A 23343-nucleotide genomic window follows, 5' to 3' on the forward strand; every position below is an offset into this window, starting at 1 on the left:
CATACATTTTTCAAAAAATTATTTTTCACAAAACCACTTCTCAAAAAAAAAAAAAAAGTAATAATTAAATAAATAAAAGACAATCCCATAATGGGTTATCTTATTTCGACGGGTTAACTTCACAAACGGTCACTGAATTTACCTGAAAATTACAAAATGGTTGCTAAATTTTAAAACTTGTAGAAACGGTTACCGAAATTTACAAATTTATAGAAAAGGTCAATATTAGGATTCTTATGATTTAATTCAAACTTAAGGAACCAAAACAAGTGAACATTGAAAATCTTGAGGACCAAACCACCAAAACTTGACAAAATAAACTCTCTATTTTTGGGCGAGTTTTGCAGCAATTTTTCGGCATTTTCCAACCACCAAGACCGCTGAATTTGGATATCGTTGGAAAAGCCCACAATGTCATCTTCAATTACCATCCAAAATCTCTCTATAACCCCAAAGGATTCGGGGAGTTGACTTCGTGGGTTTATTCCGGCTGAATCCTTTGGGGTTATGGATAGATTTTGGGTGGGAATTGAAATAAACATTGTGGGCTTTTCCAATGGTATTCAAATCTAGAGGTCTTGGTGGTCGGAAGTTGTCGGAAAATTGGCGCAAAACTCGACCTTTTCAAGTTTCGGGGAGCTGACTTTGTGGGTTTATTATGGAAAATCCTTTGGAGTTCTGAGGAGATTTTGTGTGGTAATTGAAGATGGCATTATGTGATTTCTAACTATCCAAATCCAGCGGCCTTGGTGGTCAAAAGTTGTTGGACAATTGTCGTAAAAATCTGAAAAATCTGGGTAGATTTTCAGATTTTGGAGAGCTGACTTTGTGGGTTTATTCTGATCTAATCCTTTGGAGTTATGGGGAGATTTTGGGTGTTAATTGAAGATGACATTGTGGGCTTTCTAACGGTATCCAAATAAGGCGGCTTTGGTGGTTGAAAGTTGCCAAAAAATTGTCACAGAACTCACACAAAACTAGAGAGAAAAAGTTTATTTTGTCAAGTTTTGGTGTTTGGTCCTCAATATTTTATGTTCACGTGTTTTGGTACTTTAAATTTTGAATTAAATCATCACAATCCTAATAGTGATCGTTTCTGCAAGTTTGTAAACTTCAGTGACCATTTCTGAAAGCGCTATAAATTTTAGTGATCGTTTATGCAAGTTTTAAACTTGAGTGACCGTTTATGAAATTAACCCTATTTTGACTATACTGAAATAACAATATTTATTTAACTTTTTCCCCTGAAAATATTTATTTCTTTGTAATTCAACGCATAGAATTTGATAAAAATCGCAAGCAATAAGTCGATGGTCTCGTTGCTACGTTTCTGAGCTCATCGATTTATCACGCTAAACCCTAAATCCTAATCTCGACTACAGATGATGAAAATTAAACCAAAAAGTTAATCCATAAACCTGTAAACACAGTCATTTTGAATGTTCGTTTCTCGTTCGTTGCAGTCGTGAAGATACTTTAGAATTAAAGATGGGAAGTTTCACATTGATATGTTCGAATATTACAATATGCTCGAGTATGTGCATTTTCGATTTATGTTCAATTTTGATGTTTCTTTGCGTTAGGAATGTTGAATAAGGAAATAGGATTCATTTCCGTCGTTTTCAAGTAGAAACGATAAGATTGGGATCGCTTTTTTATTTTTAGCTTGAACGAAGAGATTTTTACTTGATTGAATAGTTGCTTGCTAACTTGCTTAGATATCTTTTTCAATTTTTCTTGGTTAATTGTTTTTGTGAATACTCTTTGTGCCTAAAGGTGGTGTCTTTTCAGTATTAGCCTTCAAACGTGAGCTTTTGTAATTTTAATATCTAGTAAGTTTTTCTGCTAAGGTTCATGGTTCCTCTTCGTGCGAAAGCCGCAGGCGTACGGGATCGTTGACAAGTAATAGATATGATGAGTTAAGAGTTATCGCCCCACGAAGAATAATGTTTAATTCTAGTTTACTAGTTACTATTAGATTCGAATTATGAAAAACAAAGGAAATACTTTGATTTGATTTAAACTAAACTAATCTAAGAAAGCGATAAAAAATTTTGGGGTTTTGTCAAATTATGGAGGATTGTATTGGATTTCGGCTCCGCCTATTGCTATCTATTTCAATTATTGATTCGTAATCTAATTCCATTGTTCTTAACAATCGATAACGCTAAATTATTCAATGCTCTTTTTCAAGACACACGAACCTATAATTAACACGACTCGATCCTAGTCTTAGTCCGAATTCATATGAAAGTCACGCATTTAGTTCAAGTTATCTAAATGATTGCATGTGTGAAAGAGATTATTCCTAATTCTAACTACACATGTTAATTTTACCGCGTTCTAAACTCATTGTGAGCATTCCTACACTACAACAACCAACTAACTATTTAATTGATGGACAAACAATGTAATAGTGCAATGGAAATGCAAAATTAATCAACAAACACAAGAATTAAACTAAATTACTTGTCTTGAATTAGAAATAAATAGACAATAGGGTTCGTCCCATCCAATCCATTAAACAAATTAGCCTAACATAATGTTGGAATTAAACGCATAAAAATAGAATGACATCATCGAGAAATAGACGAAACGTAATTGATTCAATAGAATGACATCATCGAGAAATAGACGAAACGTAATTAATTCCAATAGTTCGGGTCTTCCTCGTGTTTGCCATCTTCGTATCTCTTGATTTCTGCCTTTGTAATTTCCCTTTTTAATTCCCCGGCAGTAGGTAGCTCGTGTATCTTCGGCTCTCTCATGTGAATGTAAATCCAACCAAAAACAGCCGCAATTTCGTGTTTGAATCTGTATCAATTCTGCCTTCCTGTGGGTAATTATATAATCTTCAGCAATATGCAACCCTATTAATTCCCTCACGTGTATATATATTTAATTCTGCAGTGGGCAAAATTTTCCCCAGTTGGCATGTATAATTCTCCTTCCGGCTGCCGTTCCCAATTAATGTGTAACTATCCTTCTCTTTTTTATATTTGCCAGCATGTGTATATATATTAGTGGTAACCTAGCCCACAATGTTTGACTTTCAAAAGGATTCCAATTTTTCTCCAATTTGGCAATCTGCACGTGTTTTTCTTCCCTCAAGATTCCAGCACACTTTAATTAAAGTACCTGCAGTCCAAGTCCAACTGAAATTTGAGGCTCATTATGGTGGTAGTTGTTTCCAAGCTCTCAATTTTCTTTCAATGGCCACTTTAATCCATGCATTTCAAATATTGCCATTTTCCCCCAATTTTTTCTTCTTTCCTTCACTTCCTTTTAATCCATGAAAATTCACCTACTAAACGTAAGACACAACAATTTAAAATATATTTTGCTAAAAGACTATCAGATATTGTTATTTTAGAGCCCCGAATAAGTGTATAAAATACACTTATCAAACACCCCAAACATAAATCATTTGTTTGTTCTCAAACAAAATTATAACCTAAATAATAACAAACACGCAAACATGCAAAAATATTTGGTTAGACAATCTAACTTTTTGCCTCAGGATTTGAAATCACGGTATTAAATCTACAAACTACTTCAAAGTCACTATACTAAACTAATATCCACTTTTCCAATGCAAAACCAACGTGTGTGTGTGTGTGTGAAGAACTAAGTAGACATTAATGAATTCACAAGTTGTTCCAATTCCCGACCCTCTATAGTCAAATATATCTATTCATCTCTCGTAAGATTCACACACCCCCAAACATATTCATTTTCACTCTTTTCCCAGTATGTGATCTAAGATTGAATTTCTCATTACTATCCTCACCCTCTCCAATTCAGGTGGACGTCACTAGTTGTAAGTCAACACATCAATGAACAAGGATTCTCCAATTATTTGATTGCTTCGACCGTCAAGATTCAATTATGCTAATTATTCTTTATCGAAAGTCAAATTTCCTCGAACAAGTGTTGGGACTTACAAGGCATTTAGTGTTTTTTTTTTCACTCTCCCTTAAGCTTTCTAAATGACTCATGTAGTAGGCTTTATGCCAATAACTCCCACATCAGATGACTTTAAGGCACCAGATTTTCAAATGCCCTTACAGGCTTAATAACCCGAGTAAAAAAGGCTTCAAAGAGAACAATTTTTTAGGACAATTTCATCTCTGATTGCTTTTTAAATGACCCTTGTACCGAGTTTTAGGTTGATAACTCTCATGTCAGATGACTTTAGGGCACCAGATTTTAAGATACCCTTACAGACTTAATTGCTCAAGTCATAAAAGTTCCGAAGAAAAAATTTTAAATTTATAAATATATGCCTTGATCAGTACAATGCCCCTTATCACACACCTATTCAAGCAAATCGACCTCCAATTTAAGACTTTCACCCAATTTTATCATATAAATCTCAGAAAATCCACATAAAATTTTTCACACAAGGAATCCACATTCACATCTGTATTTTCCTACAACAGTAAGATCTCCCCAAATTATGCTAAATTTGGTTTAAGGATAATTAATTAGTATGGTTTGGGTTAAGCATCTATGTCCAACTAATTCAGTCTATCAAGTGTATGAATGAACTCATTTCATCATAATGTTAAACTCATTTCTAGTGCATGTATAATATCAAGTTTTGCAAGTTCAAACTTCAATTAGTCTAGTATGCATTCTATCCACAGTTCATAAATCAACACCAAATCTCAAATTTAATCATCATTGTCAGCCAAACTGTCTAACTCACACAATTATAGCCAAAAATAAATAAAAAATAAAAATTTGAAGATTTTTTTAATTTTTTTTAATTTTATTAAACATATTAAAACAACGCACGAAAACAAGGAAAACCGAAAAACACAAAATATTTTCCACCCCTAAACTTAAACCAGACATTGTCCTCATTGTCTTAAAATATAATTAAGAATGTATGGGGACGGGGAAGAAAATGAGGAAGGTACTCCCTGAATTTTTCCATTGAACGTGGAAGATACTGTTGGTAATGGCTAGACAATCTTTCTCATAATGCTTTCCCTTTTGTCGATGTTGGTTTGAGTGTTTCACGACGTCATGTTCGTGCATCTGCTAATCAAATCAAACATTAGAGATCAAATAATTCAAAACATGCATTACTTAGCCCAAACACTCGAAATAACCAACATTATATTTAAGGGTCTCAATAAAAACATGATCGGATGATGATACTCTATAAATATAAACGTGCCTAAATCTAATGCAACTAATAATTAAAACAAATCTATCTGCAATACGATGCAGAAAATAAAATAAATAAGAGGTTTAGAAATTGGGTTGCCTCTCAATAAGCGTTTAATTTATAGTCTTTAGCTAGACTTTGTTGTTCTGGCTACTCTGTATTATCAAGTGGCACGGTTATTTTTTCGCTGGAGTAGTCACCTCCCCAATAAGCTTTCAACCGTTGTCAATTTACTTTAAACCTCCTTTGTTGATCTTGAGATATCACTTCCACAGTACCATGTGGAAACATAGTTACTACTGTGAACGGATCAGACCATCTAGACTTTAGCTTTCCTGGAAAGAGCTTGAGGCGTGAATTGAACATCAATACCTGCTGACCAACCTCAAACTCCTTCTCCCTTATATGCCCGTCGTGCCATCTTTTGATCTTTTTCTTGTAAATCTTTACATTCTCATACAAATCCAAATAAAACTCATCTAGCTTATGAAGTTGTAGAACCCTCTTTTCTCCTGCTGCCCTCATATTGAAATTGAGCAAGTGTGTCGCCCAATATGCTTTTTGCTCTAACTCAACGGGTAGATGACACGCTTTTCTGAATACCAGTTGATATGGAGACATGCCAATTGGAGTCTTAAATGCTGTTCTATATGTCCAAAGTGCATCATTTAATTTCTTAGCCCAATCTTTACGTGATGCATTGACTGTAGCTTCAAGAATTTTTTTCAACTCCCTGTTGGAGATTTCCACTTGTCCGCTAGTTTGAGGATGGTATGGAGTCGAGAACGATGTTTCACTCCATATTTGGCCAACAACGAAGCAAATAGGCGGTTACAAAAATGCTTTCCACCATAACTAATAATCGTCCTTGGGGTCCCGTATCGAGTGAAAATGTTCTTCTTGAGGAATTGAGTTACCACTCGACTGTCATTCGTTGGTGAAGCTACAGCTTCAACCTACTTAAACACATAGTCCACCGCTACCAGTATATATTGTTGACCATAGGATGGAGGAAATGGTCCCATGAAGTCAATGCCCCAAACGTCGAATGATTTAACCTCCAAAATACTGTTCGGAGGCATCTCATTCCCCCTTAAGATGTTTCCAGTCCTCTGGAACTTATCACAATATTTCAGCATATAATGGGCATCCTTGAACAATGTAGGCCAAGAAAAACCCGATTGAGTATCTTTGCTGCTGTCTTGGTTATTGCGAAGTGACCCCCATACGGTGCAGAGTGACATGATTCTAATACTTGATGTTGTTCTACTTTTGGCACACAACGGCGTATGATTTGATCTGGATCCCTTCTGTAAAGGATTGGATCATCCCAAAAGTAGTGTTTTAGGTCACTGAAGAGTTTCTTCTTTTGGTGACTCGATTAGTCTAGTGAGATGATGGAGCGGGCCAAATAATTGACATAATCGGCGTACCATGGTATTGTGATAATCTGAAAAAGCATTTCATCAAGAAAAACTTCATTGATCTCCACTATAGGATTTGGCTCATGTGATTCAAGGCGAGAAAGGTAATCTGCCACAACATTCTCACTCCCCCCCCTTTTTTTTTTTAATCTCTGATCTCCAAATCAAGCTCTTGCAATAAGAGTATCCATCAAATAAGTCTTGGTTTTGCGTCCTTCTTGCTCATTAGATATTTCAATGCTTAATGATTTGTATAGACAATCACTTTTGACCTAATCAAATATGACCTGAATTTGTCAATGGCGAACACCACTGTCAAAAGCTCTTTCTCTATAGTAGCATAATTCATTTGAGCCTTGTCTAAAGTTTTACTAGCATAGTGGATAACATGAGAAATCTTCTCCTTGTGTTGACCCAACACCGTCCCCACTGTCTGATCACTGGCATCACACATAAGCTCAAACGGATAATCCCAGTCTGGAGGAGCCAACATTGGAGTGAAAACCAATTTTTCCTTTAAATTGTTGAAAGCAGTCAAGCACTCCTCATAAAAGTGAAATGGAGCTCCTTTTTCCAATAGATTACATAATGGCTTCGAGATTTTGAAAAAGTCTTTGATGAATCGGCAGTAGAACCCAGCGTGACCCAAGAAACTTCTGACTCTTTTCACTGTTATCGGCGATGGTGGATTTTCGATGACTTGTATCTTAGCTTTGTCCACCTCACTACCCCGTGCTGAAATCAGATGCCCTAACACAATCCCTTCTTTTACTATGAAATGGCAGTTTTCCCAATTTAATACAAGGTTTGTATCTTCACACCGCTGCAACACTTTTCCCAAATGTGTAAGGCATTCCTTAAATAATTTTTCAAATACTGAGAAATCATCCATAAATACCTCAATGATATTTCCCACCATGTCCGAGAAAATAGATATCATACAACGTTGAAAGGTAGCAGGAGTGTTACAAAGATCGAAGGGCATCTTTCTATAAGCAAAAGTGCCATAAGGGCATGTAAAGGTCGTCTTCTTTTGATCATCTGGCATTATAGGAATCTGGTTGTACCCCGAATAAAAATCCAAGAAGCAATAGTACGCATGTCCAGCAAGTCTCTCCAGCATCTGATCAATAAAAGGAAGGGGAAAGTGATCCTTCCTCGTAGCGTTGTTGAGTTTACGATAATCAATGCAAACTCTCCAACCCATGACTATGCGTGTTGGGATGAGCTCATTATTTTCATCTGGAACTACTATGATCACGTCCTTTTCGGTACGGCCTATACTGGACTTACCCAATGACTGTCTAATATAGGGTAGATGATCCCTGTATCTAGAAGCTTTAATACCTCTTTCCTTACCACTTCCTGCATAGTCAGATTTAATCTACGTTGATGCTCAATTGAAGTTTTGTAGTCATCTTCCATCAGTATCTTGTGCATGCAAAGAGAATGGCTGATTGTTTTTATATCTGATATCGTCCATCTTATTGCTGTCTTATGCTCCCGAAGTACCCTTAGCAACTGATCTTCCTTTGATCCTGTAAGATTGTTCGAGATAATTACTGGAAGTGAATTCTTTTCCCCCAAGTATGCATAGCAAAGATAAGTGGGCAGCTGTTTGAGTTCAAGAGCTGAAGCTTGCTGTATAGATGATAACGGTATTGTGGGTCTTTCACTGAGCTCTAAACGTGGTTGCTTGAAGAATGGTGGTAGGGCTGCCAAATAACGTGCACATTCTTTTGTTTCCTCCTTTTCTCATGGTAAATCCTGAGAATGCACTAAACACGCCTCAAGCGGATCTGGAGGGTGATTTAGTTTGAATGTCTTTGACACCATTTCTTTTATTACATCAATCTGCATGCAAGAATCTGGTTCGCACTGAAATCTGAAAGCTCCAAACACATTGATTGTCAGTTCTTTTTCATTTAACCTTAATATCAACTGGCCATTTTACACATCTATCATAGCCCTTCCCGTAGCCAAAAATGGACGACCCAATATGAGCCAGACATCCCTATCTTTCTCCATATCCAGAATAATGAAGTCCATTGGGAAGATAGACTTGTTGACCTTCATCAAAATATCTTCACAAATACCACGAGGGTGCTTGATCGACCTGTCAGCCAACTGTAGTGAAATTGTTATTGGTTTTGCTTCCCCCAAACCTAGTTTTCAAAAAAGAGACAAAGGCATTAAATTAATGCTAGCTCCTAAATCACATAATGCTTTATCTATATATAAGTTACCAATGTTACAAGAAATAGTAAAACTCCCTGGGTCTTTTAGTTTCGATGGTAATTTGTGTTGGAGAATTGCGCTACACTTCTCAGTAAGCATGACATTTCATTATCCTCCAGCTTCCTCTTATTTGATAGAATATCTTTCATCAACTTGGCGTAGCTAGGCATTTGAGCTAAAGCTTCAGCAAATGGTATGTTAATGTGCAACTTTTTGAACACATCCAAAAATTTCTGAAATTGCTTATCGAGCTTATGTTTTTGCAATCTCTGTGGAAATGGGATCGGAGGAACATATGCTTTGATAGGAGCAGTTGCCTTCACCTTTGGACTATCCGATTACTCAACTTAATTTTTCTCTGTGGCTTTATCTTATTCATCAACTTGCTCCTCGCCCGTGATAGGTGTCTTTTCCATAATAGTTACTGGCCGCTTTACATGTATTTCTGGTAACTGGACGCCACTACGTATAGTGATTGCTTTAACCTGCTCCTTAGGATTTGTTTCAGTATTGCTAGGCAATGTCCCTTGAGCTCTACCTGATAGTGCGGCTGCAATTTGTCTAACATGTTGTTCCAAATTCTTGATTGAGGCTTGTTGATTCTGAAAGTTGGTCTCAGTTTTAGTAATGTATTGAGTCAGCAAATCTTCCAACGATGGCTCTCTCCCTTGCTGTTGGAACCCTGGTAGTTTATTCTGATTGTTTCCTCCTTATTTTTGTACCTGATTATTGAACCAAGAAAAATTTGGATGGTTCCGCCAACCCGGATTATATGTGTTGGAGAAAGGATTATTTTGCTGTCTCTGAAAGTTCTGCATGTATCTTCTTTCTTCGGATTGATTAACACGTGTTGATGCCAAAGGGCAGCGTGTATTAGCATGATCCGCTCCATAGCCTTCGCAAACAGGTGGCGATTGGTGTACCATATTAACTGACTTAGATAGATTGTCCATTTTCATTATAAGAACTTCCATTTGCGCGGCCGTGTTGTCACTGCATCCACGTTGTGTAACCCTAATATTTTCCTTGGAGCTTTCCTATCGGTTGGCCATATCGATTGATTTACAGCTATTTTTTCATACAAATCATAGGCCTCATCGACATCAAGTTTCATAACCGATCTTCTCGCTGAAGCATCTATCATATTCCTGAACTCATATTTTAGACAGTAGTAGAAGAGATATTACTGAGCCTGCTTAGGAATGTCAAGGCTGAGATATTTTCTGAAAAAAATTCTTGAACCTCTCCCATGCCACAGAATAGCTCTCGAGATCTTCTTGCTTGAAGGTGTGGACGTCATTCCTAATTTGGTGAACTCGAGAAGGTGGAAAGAATTTCATCGTGAATTTTTGAACCATATCGTTTCATGATTGATTGCTCCCTGGTGGTAAATAGAGGAACCATTCTCTGGCAGTATCCTTCAAGGTATGAGGAAATAATTTCATTCGGAATGCATCTGCTGATATTCCTTCATGACTGATCACTTCACATAACACGAGAAAAACATAAATATGCTCATGAGGATTTTCCGTGGCTTTTCCAAAGAATCTAATGTCTTGGTGATTTTGAAATAAATTGATGACATCTGGTCTGAGGTGAAAATTAGGTTGTCCGAAGGGAGGATATACCACAGCAGGTTGTACTGGTGCGGGAATTGGATTGACGTAATCTCCAACTAAGACAGGAGCTTCATTCAGGATAGCTCTCTGTTGATTTGGCTGTTGAATTGGCTCATGAAGTTGAACCTTATTCTGTGGTTGATTCTGATTATCGGTCATTCTCCTTGCTTGACATTGTATTCTACGATTTCTGAATGTTCTTTCGATTTCGTGGTCTATCGAAGAGAGATATGGCTCATCAGGATTTTGCAAAAACTAAAGTCGCTTAAAAAGTGTAATGGTAGCATAAAAATAACAACTAAAAATAAAAATTAAAAAATTAATCTAAAATATCTAATAATTAAAGTTAACACCGTTATTCCCCAACAACGGCGCCAAAAACTTGTTCGTGTGAAACCCGTAAGCATACGGGATCATTGACAAGTAATAGCTATGATGAGTTAAGAGTTATCGTCCCACGAGGAATAATGTCTAATTCTAGTTTACTAGTTACTATTAGATTTGAATTATGAAAAACAAAGGAAATATTTTGATTTGATTTAAACTAAACTAATCTGAGAAAACGATAAAAATTTTTGGGGTTTTTTCAAATTATGGAGGATTGTATTAGATTTCGACTCCGCCTATTGCTATTTATTTCGATTATTGATTCGTAATCTAATTCCATTCAAGTGTTCTTGACAATCGATAACGCTAAATTATTTAATGCTCTTTTCCAAGACACACGAACATATAATTAACACAACTCGATCCTAGTCTTAGTCCAACTTCATATGAAAATCATGCATTTTGTTCAAGTTATCTAAATGATTGCATGTGTGAAAGAGATTATTCATAATTCTAACTATACATGTTAATTTTATCGCATTCTAAACTCGTTGTGAGTATTCCTACACTACAACAACCAACTAACTATTTAATTGATGGCCAAACAATGTAATAGTGCAATGAAAATGCAAAATTAATCAACAAACTCAAGAATTAAACTAGATTACTTGTCTTGAATTAGAAATAAATAGACAATAGGGTTCGTCTCATCCAATACATTAAACAAATTAGCCTAACATAATGTTGGAATTAAACGCATAAAAATAGAACGGCTTCATCGAGAAATAGACGAAACGTAATTAATTCCAATAGTCCGGGTCTTCCTCGTGTTTGCCGTCTTCGTATCTCTTGATTTCTGCCTGCGTAATTCCCTTTTTTAATTCCCTAGCAGTAGGCAGCTCGTGTATCTTCGACTTTCTCTCATGTGAATGTAATTTAAAAACAGCAGCAATTTTGTGTTTGAATCTGTATCAATTCTGCCTTTTTGTGGGTAATTATATAATCTTCAGCAATATGTAGCCCTATTAATTCCCTCACTTGTATATATATTTAATTCTGCAGTGGGCATAATTTTCCCCAGTTGGCATGTATAATTCTCCTTCTAGCTGCCGTTCCCAATTAATTTGTAACTATCCTCCTCCTCCTTTTTATATATTCCAGCATGTGTATATATATTAGTGGTAACCTAGCCTACAATGTTTGACTTTCAAAAGGATTCTAATTGCTCTCCAATTTGCCAAGCTACGTGTGTTTTTCTTCCCTCAAGAGTCCAGCACATTTTAATTAAAGTACCGGCAGTCCAAGTCCAGCTTAAACTTGAGGCTCATTATGGTGGTATTTGTTTCCAAGCTCCCAATTTTCTTTCAATGGCCACTTTAATCCATGCACTTTAGATATTGCCATTTTCGCCCAATTTTTTCTTCTTTCCTTCACTTCCTTTTAATCCATGAAAATTCACCTATTAAACATAAGACACAACAATTTAGAATATATTTTGCTAAAAGACTATCAAATATCGTTATTTTAGAGCCCCGAATAACTGTATAAAATACACTTATCAGTTCCCCTATTACTTTGGCTGTTTGCTTATAGTTGACGCTTTTTGGGTATTTTCCTTCAAAATTGAGCTTCTATTGTCTAGGCTATCTTGTAAGTTTTCTGATTGAGGTTCAGTTAAGTACGTCTTCCATTTGATTCCCTTGTTAAGATACTCCACTCAATAGCATGAATTGCATAACGAGTCTATGACTTGGTGGTGTTACTTCATTCTATGCCATCAATATTGAGCACGGTAGATAGCTATATGCTTAAATGTTTGCACCAATGTTTTGTATTATTCTAAAGTATTCTATTTTTCTTGTAATGCTAAGCCTTTTTTAAAAAAAAAATAAAGTAAATGAGTATTGGTTTAAACAACGTGATATGGAACAAAGCCCTCCATGTCTGTCACGGAGATCATAGCCTTGACGCATGCTTATTTTGGGCCGTAAAAATAATATTAGTTATTAAATAATCGCTTCCATATTCTATCAGTGATGGATATTATAAGCATTCATTGTTTGTACTGCCTGCAAAGGAATTTCTGTAAAAAAATTTACACATGTTTCTTTCTAATAAATTGTTGTCTAACGGAGATCATAGCCTTGACGCATGCTTATTTTGGGCCGTAAAAATAATATTAGTTATTAAATAATCGCTTCCATATTCTATCAGTGATGGATATTATAAGCATTCATTGTTTGCACTGCCTGTAAAGGAATTTCTGTAAAAAAATTTACACGTTTCTTTCTAATAAATTGTTATCTGCAGCCATCTTGTTTCAACTTTGCATTTTGCTTGGTTTCCACTTCTTTGTGTATCTTATACTTGTTGTGGAGAGAGAAAAGATTAAAAAAAACTGGTACTGAAGCAAAGTGTCAAACTCCAATAGACCATGGTCCTTTAGATTGCCTCTCAACTTCGAACTTTCCTTGCACTGTGATTTATGTTGGGGAGCATTTTGCTATTTTAGCTACTGCTACCTTTACATCCATGTATCCATCTTGAGAGATTTGCAAGCCTCCGTTACCCTCTGTCTGCTGAACTTGGATGTTTTTATTATTGAAATGCCTAAAAATTTTATACGACCAATCATACATTTCAGAAGTTTAGGCTCTACTACTTTTGGCACATTCCTAAGTTGTCTTCAATACTGTTACCTTTATTTAATTGTGACATAATAACAAACGGAATGTGATGTAGTGGAAGATTATAGGGAAGATGAACAATCACAAAATGAGAAAACTCTCAAGGAAAGTTTTATTGAAACCAAGAACTGTCACCTCAAAGGACTTACAACGCCTTAAATAGAAGAAAAACCTAACAAAATTTGGAAAATAGAATAAAAGGATATTTTTTGCAAAAATAGAAAAATATGAGATAACTACTAAGATGAAAAATCCTTATCTTCAGGATCATTCTCCAACAAATAGAATATGAATTTGAATTTTATGGAAAAAGATATTGCAAAAACAAAAATTACCATAAATAACAAAAACGCCTAAACGAGGGATTTTATTCATTGGCTCGATTCCAATCGAATTAGACTAGCAATTCATCAAAAATGAACAAACTCGAAGTTATCATAAAATCAAAAACCACACTTTTATGCCTTGCGATCGTCCCATTTCATCATAAACTCTAATCCCTTATGTACTTCATCATTCTCCCCAAGGTAGGAAAAATTCGCCCTCGAATTTAACGAGAAAGGAGCTTCATCCTCATCAGAATTGTCATCACGAAATGGCACCAAATGCTTGATATTGAACACGTCAGATGTACGAATAAGGCTGGGTAGCTTCAAATGGTAAGCATTCGGATTGATCTTTTCAATGACCTCCAATGGACCAATCTTCTTCGTAGTAAGCTTGCTATATTCATGAGCAGGAACACAATCCTTTGTTAACACCGCCCAAACAAAGTCACCTACCTCAAATTCAACATGTCTGTGTTTAAGATCCGCAGCACGCTTATACTCAGTGACAGCAGCCTGCAACTGATCATGAGCCTGTGAGTGAACCTGCTGCACTTGCTGAATAAAGTCTTCGGCCTTACCATGTATTTTAACAGAAGTAGAAACAGGAACTAGATAAAGAAGACCATGAGGAAAAAGGCCATACACCACCTGGAACGGACTAAAACCTGTACTTCGGTTAACAGCATGATTGTAAGCAAATTCTGCTTGACACAACTTCTAATCCCAAGACTTGATGTGATCAACAACCAGGCAACGTAATAAATCACCTAAGGAACGGTCAACAACCTCTGTTTGACCATCTGTCTGAGGGTGATATGCACTGCTGAAGTCCAACCGTGTATTCACCGAGCGCCATAAGCTGCGCCAGAAGTGGCTGAGGAAACGAGTATCCCGATCAGACACGATAGATGTAGGTAGTCCATGCAGGCGATAAACCTCATGAAAATACAGTAAGGCCACAAAGACAGCATCTGTAGTCTTCTTGCAGGGGATGAAATGTACCATCTTTGAAAATCGAACAACCACTACGAAGATCGAATCAAACCCACGTTGAGTCCTGGGAAGTCCCACAAGGAAATCCATGCTCACTTCTATCTAAGGCTGGGTTGGAATAGACAGGGACATATACATGCCTGCATTTGTCGCCTTGCCCTTGGCCAAGTGGCAAACCCGACAACGCTCCACAAACTTGCCGACATCTTTGCGCAATGATGGCCAAAAGTAAGAAGCAGCAACAAGCCACAATGTTCGGTCACGACCCACATGGCCCTCATTATGCAACTCTTGAATGATCTTCAACCTCAAACTGCCCTCTGGAATACACAACTGATTTCCATGAAAAAGAAAACCATAAACCCATGCAAACTCTAACTGCACACCCTCCTATAACTTCTGAATAACATGGGAAAAGTATGGGTCAGTAGCATATGAGTCACACAAACTGTCAAAACCTAGAACCTCGACTCGCATTTCTGTAAGGAGAGTTTGGCGCCTACTCAATGCATCTGCAATTTTGTTAAGGGCACCTGCCTTGTGCTTGATCACAAAAGTAAACTGCTGTAAGCAATCCAAGAGGCATGTTGAGCAGATACCTTATCTTGAGTACCAAGGTGTTTAAGGGCGTCATGATCCGTATACAAAATAAACTCCTTCTGGAACAAATAGTGACGCCAATGTCGAACGACCTGAACTATCGCATAGAACTCCGCATCATAAGTACTATACCGAGACTTTGGGCCAGAAAGCTTCTCACGGAAATATGCGACAGGGCGGTTGTTCTGACTCAGCACACCACCAATACCCACTTTTGAAGCATCACAATGTAACTCAAATGGTTGGGTAAAGTCAGGCAACACCAAAACTGGAGCAGTAGTCAACTTCTGCTTAATCAATTGGAAAAACGACTCTGCCTCGTGAGTCCACTGGAACCTACCATCCTTCATGCAATCTGTAATTGGTGCCATGATGCTACTAGAATGTGGTATGAACCTGCAATAGAAGGAAACAAGGCCATGAAAACTTCGTACCTTAGTGACAATCTTGGGCAGTGGCCACTAAATTACTGCCTTTACTTTAGATGTATCAACTGCTAACCCCGCCTTCGACATCACATAACCCAGGAACACCACACTATCAGTAAGAAATGAACACTTCTTCACTGCAGCATAGAATTTATCCCTGTGAAGAACTGAAAGAACTTCCCGAAGGTGCTGGACATGATCATCATCGTTAGCACTATAAATTAAAATATCATTAAAGTAGACCACAACAAATTTATCGATGAATGGGTGAAGAGGCTGATTGATAATCCGCATGAACGTACTGGGCACATTTGAGAGGCCGAAGGGCATGACTAACCACTCGTACAATCCTTCCATCAACTTAAGTGCGGTCTTCCACTCATCCCCATGTCTGATCCGAATCTGATGGTACCCACTCTTCAAATCAAGCTTGCTAAACACACAAGCACCAGTAAGCTGGTCCAACAAATCATCCAGGTGGGGAATAGGAAAGCAGTACTGCACCGTAATCTTATTGATCGTCCTACTATCCATGCACATACGCCACGTGCCATCCTTCTTTGGCGTGAGAAGAGCAGGAACAGCACAAGGACTAAGACTCTCCCTGATGTGTCCTTTTAGCAGAAGCTCCTCAACTTGCCTGGGCAACTTCTCATGCTCAGTGGGGGCTCATTTTGTAATGTGCTCGGTTAGGCAGGGTAGCACCAGGCACCAAGTCAATCTGATGCTGAATATCCCGCAGTGGTGGTAATCCATCTAGAAGCTCTTCTAGGAAAACTTCATGAAACTCTTTCAGCAATGGCTGAATTGCGAGAGGGACTTCATGCTCACTGTCAATCAACTTTCCCGTCAGCACATACACTACCCCAGACTCCTCCATCTCTGTCTCGAACTTCTTTTTGGTCAGTAAATTGGCGTTGTTCCCAACTGTTTGTACTGAACCTTTATCCGGTAATAACACAATTTTCTTTCTCCCAAAGAGAAAGTTGTACGTGTTAGTATATCCATTATGCAGTGAGTGTCTGTCAAATTGCCACGGCCTCCCTAATAGTAAATGACACGCTTCCATCTCTACTACATCACATAAAACCCGATCCTTGTAGGTAGGTCCAATTGAGAAGCTGATTCGAGCATGTTAAGACACTTCTACGTCGTTGCCTCTCTTCAGCTAGGCTAATTTGTACGATTTGGGATGTTTCTCAATCTGCAAACCCAACTTCTTAACGACTTCCTCAACTACCACAATCTCGCAACTACCAGAATCAATAACAAATTTACATACCTTCCCTCCAACAGTACATGTCGATTGAAAGATATTGTTACGCAACCAATCAGTATTATTCTCCAAGGGAGTCAGGAAACTCCTCACCACCAGTGCTTGACCCACATCACCAACCACAAACTCTTTATCTTCTGTTGCTTCTTCTACGCTTTCACCGTCAAATACAGGCGGACATTCATAATCGTCATTTCCCTCATCAACAAAGAGTCCCATGTGCGGATTTTTGGGGCACTTAGACTACCTATGGCCTGTAACTCCGCATCCAAAACAACGAATACCAACCTCTGGACGTGTTGGTTGTTGGACAGGATTTATTCGAGGAGGACCAGATTGAGCAGGATTACCAGGACGTGTCACCTGCTATTGTGGGTTACTGGAAGAACTCCCTGCAATGAAAGGACTAGTAGTTCTCCTGGACTGTTGCTTCTCTATCTGTATTGCCCTCTGATGTGCTTCAGAAATTGTCACAAGATCAAACATATTGAGAGTATCCTGTATTTGGGGACGAAGACCACCCATGTACCGTGACACCAACTACTCCTCCGTCTCCATCATCTCGTTCCTCGTAACCAACATATAAAAATCCGTGGTATAATCACTAACCGTTTTCCCACCTTGACGCAGATTCTGCAGTTGTTGGTACATGGTCTGCACATAATTGTAAGGCAGAAACTCTTTCTTCATATGCTTCTTCAATTTGTCCCACGAAACAAGCTTGGGTTTCCCTAGCCTGGATCTCGTCACTTTAGTCTGCTGCCATCACGCCGCTGCTCGCCCACGAAGCCTCGTCGCAACGAGAGGCACACATTTATCAGCAGGAACCTCTTTAAACTCCAAGATCTCCTCCACTGCAGTCACCAAATCCAAGAATTCTTCTGAACTAAACCTACCATGAAATTCTGGAATATCAACCTTAAATCCTAATTCCTAACGTCGGTTGTCCTCCTGACCACCCCTTCTTCGGCGAACTGGCAGATCCAATGATTGTTCAAGTGGTACGAACGGATTCTCATCATCGGAATCCTCAAACTATTGGGCTGCAAGCGCAAGCTGCTGCGGCATAAGCGCAGCGATCTGCTGTTTCAGCAATTCCACTTGTTAACGTAGCTGTGTGATTTCATCATGTCTATGTACCTCTTCTACCGGGGGCATCACGGGCTTCAGGACATCTCCTTGGCAGCATGATGAAGGAACGATTTTGGCTCTGATACCAATTGACGTAGCGGAAGATTATAGGGAAGATGAAGAATCACAAAATGAAAAAACTCTCAAGGAAAATTTTATTGAAATCAAGAACTGTCGCCTCAAAGGGTTTACAACGCCTTAAATAGAAGAAAAACCTAGCAAAATTTGAAAAATAGAATAAAAGGATATTTTTTCAAAAATAGAAAATATGAGATAACTACTAAGATGGAAAATCCTTATCTTTAGGATCATCCTCCAACAAACGAAATATAAGTTCGAATTTTATGGAAAAAGATATTGCAAAAACAAAAATTATCATAAATAGCAAAAACGCCTAAACGAGAGCCTAAACGATAAATTTTGCCCAAAATTGGCCTTGCCTCAGGGCCGAAGGCCCTGTGTTTTATTCATTGGCTCGATTCCAATTGAATTAGACTAACAATTCGCCAAAAACGAACAAACTCAAAGTTATCATGAAATCAAAAATCACACTTTTATGTCTTGCGACGGTCTCATTTCATTATAAACTCTAATCTCTTATGCACTTCATCACAATGTGTGGGACAACTCTATTTGTCGGGGTTGGGAAGGAATTTTTTCCTCCAGAAAGTTTTCGTTTTATCATAGTTATTTAACATCATTCTCAATTATTCCATTGATTGTTAGTTAAGGATTGTGTTTTACATTCATTATCATCAAAAATATCATTTTCGTATATCTTGTTACTTAGTTAAGGATTTAGTATATAAATAATTTTAATGATGCTTTTTGCTTTTATCTTGAAATATATTGATATCCCAACTTAAAGTGAATCTGGATTTTTACAACAGAACTCTCCATTGGTAGCTGGACTTGCTGTTGCTGCTGTTGCTTATGCTGGTAGATATGGGATTCAGGCCTGGCAAGTACTCAAGGCAAGACCACCAACTGCTAGAATGCGTAAATTTTATGAAGGAGGTATTCAGCCTAAAATGACTCGGAGGGAAGCGGCTCTTATACTTGGAGTCAGGTAACTCCATTTTTTCTCGTTTTTCGTGGGTAAAGCAAATCTTTTTTCACAAGCTAGACTTCTTGAAGTTGCACATATTTGCAGCGATTTTCAAGTAATGTTGGATATTGAAATGCATAATATTCCATAACAAACGCAGTGCGGTACTATGCATGCACACAACAGAAGGTCATGTGAGGCTGGCTTCCAAATGTTTATATTTAGGCAGTTTGAAATCTGTAGATCTTGTGAGTTTGTAAATTTTGTCAAACAATTTACTTTGGGTTGATGAACGCATAATTTTGTGCAGTACATGTTGGGATATGTTTTTCCATTGAATTATTTTAATTTATTTGGGCTTTATGTGCATCTTATTTTTTTGGAGCAAAGAGGGATGTTGGCGGTTTGAATCCTCGGCTGGATTTCTCAAGAGCTTCAAGATCTTGCTCCCCTTCTGCTTCTTGTGCTTTAAATTGATCTCAAATTACTCTAATTGGTTTGAGACTGTATCAGACGAAGCTTAAAGCACCCCTATTAAAGAAGTTGAGCAAATCTAGAAACAAGCTGCAAAAAAAGGACCTTGGGAAAATTGTAGTGGTGGTTCCCAACCTATTTAATCTGTACAAACGGGTCCCAAAAACTTTTTTGGCATCTTAGTTCTCAACTTTTCAAGTTTGTAGAACCGGTCTCCAGCGAATGATTTCCATTCAAATTGCCACTGAGAAAATAGAGGAAAATGAAATAGTAAACCACAATTCCCACCGACACAGTCACACCCCAACCTTCCAAAGCCCCTCCTCCCACCTCCTGGCAGCCCTACCTTTTTCGCTAGCCCCGGTTCCCCATTAACCCACCTGGGATGGCAGTCTGGAAGTGAAATTTTAAGGGCACCTGGGTAGAAGGTTATTTTGTAAAATTTGTTTTCTTATTTTTTTTTGTTTATTAAAGTGAAGGGTAATGCCATCTTTTAAACTGTTTTTAATGGTCATATTTGACTGATATCATAGGATCCAAATGCATGAGATAAAGCTTGGGGACCGCTTCTGCATTTCCCCCAAAAACTTCTTTATATTACCCCCTTTCTTCAAACCCCGCAGTTCTGTTTGGAAGTCCTGTCGTTTACTTGGTATCAATATAGTGCTCAGTGGTTGAATAAGTGGGCCTGAATTGTTTGCTCATACATATTGAGGCTCTATCAACTAGGTAATTTGACTGATGGAGTCGTGCCTGAAGTGCTACAATGGAGATATTTCAGGAGAAAAATGAGATCGTGTGTCTTAAAAGGGAACATAAGATGTTGCACAAGCATCTTATTCGAAATTTATGTCCCTTAAATTTATCGACCATTAGGCATACAGATTAACTCTCTGTTGGCCGTTTAATATGCTTATGCGGATATGCTTCATTTAATGAAATATAATTTTTTGATTGACATTAAAATACTGACTCTCTGGTTAGATATTCCCGTCAGATATACATGGGAAAGCAAATATCTGACATTATCTGATCTTTCATTATCGTAACTTTCAGGGAAAGCATCCACGTAGATAAGATAAGGGAAGCTCATAGGCGGGTGATGGTAGCGAACCATCCCGATCCAGGTGGTAGTCATTACCTTGCTTCTAAAATTAATGAAGCAAAGGACATGTTGCTTGGGAAGACCAGGAGCAGTGAGACTGCGTTTTTGTTTGATTGAAGAGTCCCAGCAAATCTTTGGCAGCGGAATTTTAAACATAAAAAACTGCTGAAGCTGAATCTCTTCTACTCGTTTAGCTGGTTGTTTATGGTGACGAATTATTGATAGCTAAGCTACATTCGTTCGATTCTTCATTCCTAGTGACTGTAATTTGATAATGTAATGCCACCTTTCTTTTTCCAAGAAGCATAGTTTTACCTCGTTGAGTTATTCGGTGCCCCGAAAAATTTTGCTGGCTAAGTTTGACCTGATCAGGATTAATATTCTCTTTTTACTTTACTGTACGTTTCAAGTTCTTAATTGAGGATGGATCTTTATTGCTATGTTTTCTGTTTATCTCCACCCTCCCCTCGATTGTCTTCTCTTGGCATATTTCCTGCATTCCCTATTATGTTCGCTGTTTTGCATGTATCAGTTAAGAAATTATCACTAAACTATATTTGTTTTGGAAATTTTCGGTGCTTTTAGCTCTTCCTTTCCTCCTCCATTTATACACTGAATTATAATACATACATTTTACATACAGACAGAATATTCCCGCTTTTCCTATCAGCTGGTAACACGTGTCTAACTACCTATATACACATCCCCTAAATTGGGGAAATATATTGCAATATGCTATTAATACTGTTAACAATTTTAACAGCTTTACCAGTATTAACAGCTTATATAGTGGAGATATTCAATCTTGTTCATCAATACTAACCCCCCCTCTCAAGGTGGAGTGTGTCTTTACCACTCCAAGCTTGTCCCTAAAGAATATGAATCTTGAATGAGAGAGAGGTTTCGTTGATATGTCTACAATTTGATTTGAGTATGAGACAAAATGCACTTCTAGTTTCTTCTTCAAAACCGTCTCTAACAAAGTCGACATCCAGTTCTATGTGTTTGGTACGAGCATGATACACTAGATTTGATGCCGGTGCACTTGCACCCAAGTTGTCACACCATATTTTAGGAATTGCATTGTGTGGTATACTTAGCTCTTTCATTAGGGATTGAATCCAAGCTATTTCTGATGCACTATGAGCCAATGCTCTATACTCCGCCTCTATGCTAGACCTCGCAACATGTTGTTTCTTAGAACACCAAGAAACCAAATTATCTTCAAGATTGATATAGGACAACTAGCTTTGGAGTTTGAAGAGGTGTTGGACAGAAAATTAACAAAGAAAAATCGTACCAGGGATAATTTTGTCATTTGTCACGACGGTGTCGGAATGGGTTGAAATTTGGCAGGTTGATTGGAAACGGCTCGAGAAATTGGACTCGGGGCGGAGAGATCTCAGGATTTTAGCCAAATCCCTTCGTTTAGGCCTCCGAATAATTAATTTCCATATTTCCCGTTTTGAATTTTCGCCTTTTTTGGAACGTTTTATTTTTTCTATGTTTTAGGGTTTCTTGTAACGCCTATTTAATAGCTTTTGGAACGTTTTCCGTCAGCATTAAATAATATACAATTTTCATTCTTGGAGAATTCCAATTTTTTTATTTTCAAGATTTACGTTGGTAAATCTTTTGTTTTTCTTACTTCCGTTCTACGTCAAAGATACACACAATAGCCAGCTGTAGACCTTCTATCATCAGGGCATGATGCCCAATCTAAATTTATGAATGTTTTGATGTCCAAACTGTCATTCTTCTGGATAACTAAACCATGCGTTAGTGTACCGTTTAAGTATCTAAAAATTCTCTTGAGGGCCTTCCAATGAGCATCTACGAGGGCTTGAAAAAATTGGCTCATTTTATTTACAGAATAGACAATATCAAGTCTTGTGTGTGTAAGATATTGAAGGCCACCAACTGCACTCCTGTAGAGAGTAGGATCACTCATGGCTTGCCCCTCATCCTTAGATATTAGTTTACCTACTGCCATAGGAGTTAGGATTGGTTTCAAGTTTTCATAGCCAAATTTCTTCAACAAATCAACCATATATTTTTTTCTAAGTTAGATAAAGTCCCATCGCGTCTCTACTTCAATACCCAAGAATTGATTGAGATTTCTCATGTCTTTAAGACCAAAACAAGCATCTAGTTTATCAATAAACATCTGTAGTTGCTGGTCATTGCTTCCTGTTATTACTATATCATCTACATAATCCAATGCAAATATGACATTGTCTTCATTCATTGAGAAAAATAGTGAATTATCTGCTTTGGATTGTCTAAAATTCCACACCAATGGAGTCTCCTTCAACTTATCATGCCAAACTCTTGGTGCTTGTTAAAGCCCATAAAGTGCCTTTTCCAATTTGCATACAAAATCGGGGTTTTCTGATCCTCAAAACCTCGTGGTTGCTTCATGTACACAGTTTCTTCTAAATTACCATTTAAAAAGGCATTATTTACATCAACTTGCCTGATTTGC

At 37.7% G+C, this 23343-nt stretch overlaps 1 protein-coding gene across 1 annotated transcript; it reads left to right on the top strand.

Moving 5' to 3' along the window:
- The first annotated feature begins 18845 nt into the window (after positions 1-18845).
- Positions 18846-21275, top strand: LOC111404730 (mitochondrial import inner membrane translocase subunit TIM14-3-like). Its single transcript, XM_023033496.1, has 4 exons — positions 18846-18900; positions 18958-19012; positions 19100-19300; positions 20810-21275. The coding sequence occupies exons 1-4, from the start codon at positions 18846-18848 to the stop codon at positions 20973-20975; spliced, it is 477 nt and encodes a 158-aa protein (XP_022889264.1). The 3' UTR covers positions 20976-21275.
- The last annotated feature ends 2068 nt before the right edge of the window (positions 21276-23343 follow it).

This window comes from Olea europaea, chromosome 11 (assembly GCF_002742605.1).
Source record: "Olea europaea var. sylvestris chromosome 11, O_europaea_v1, whole genome shotgun sequence".
NCBI classification, from domain to species: domain Eukaryota; kingdom Viridiplantae; phylum Streptophyta; class Magnoliopsida; order Lamiales; family Oleaceae; genus Olea; species Olea europaea.

What these genes read in the sequence shown, in the direction of transcription:
- LOC111404730 (XM_023033496.1), top strand. Translation starts at nt 18,846, where the DNA reads ATGTGTGGGACAACTCTATTTGTCGGGGTTGGGAAGGAATTTTTTCCT. An exon ending in GGAATTTTTTCCTCCAGAAA is followed by an intron (nt 18,901 to 18,957) that starts GTTTTCGTTTTA and finishes ATTGATTGTTAG; the next exon opens with TTAAGGATTGTGTTTTACAT. An exon ending in ATATCATTTTCGTATATCTT is followed by an intron (nt 19,013 to 19,099) that starts GTTACTTAGTTA and finishes CCCAACTTAAAG; the next exon opens with TGAATCTGGATTTTTACAAC.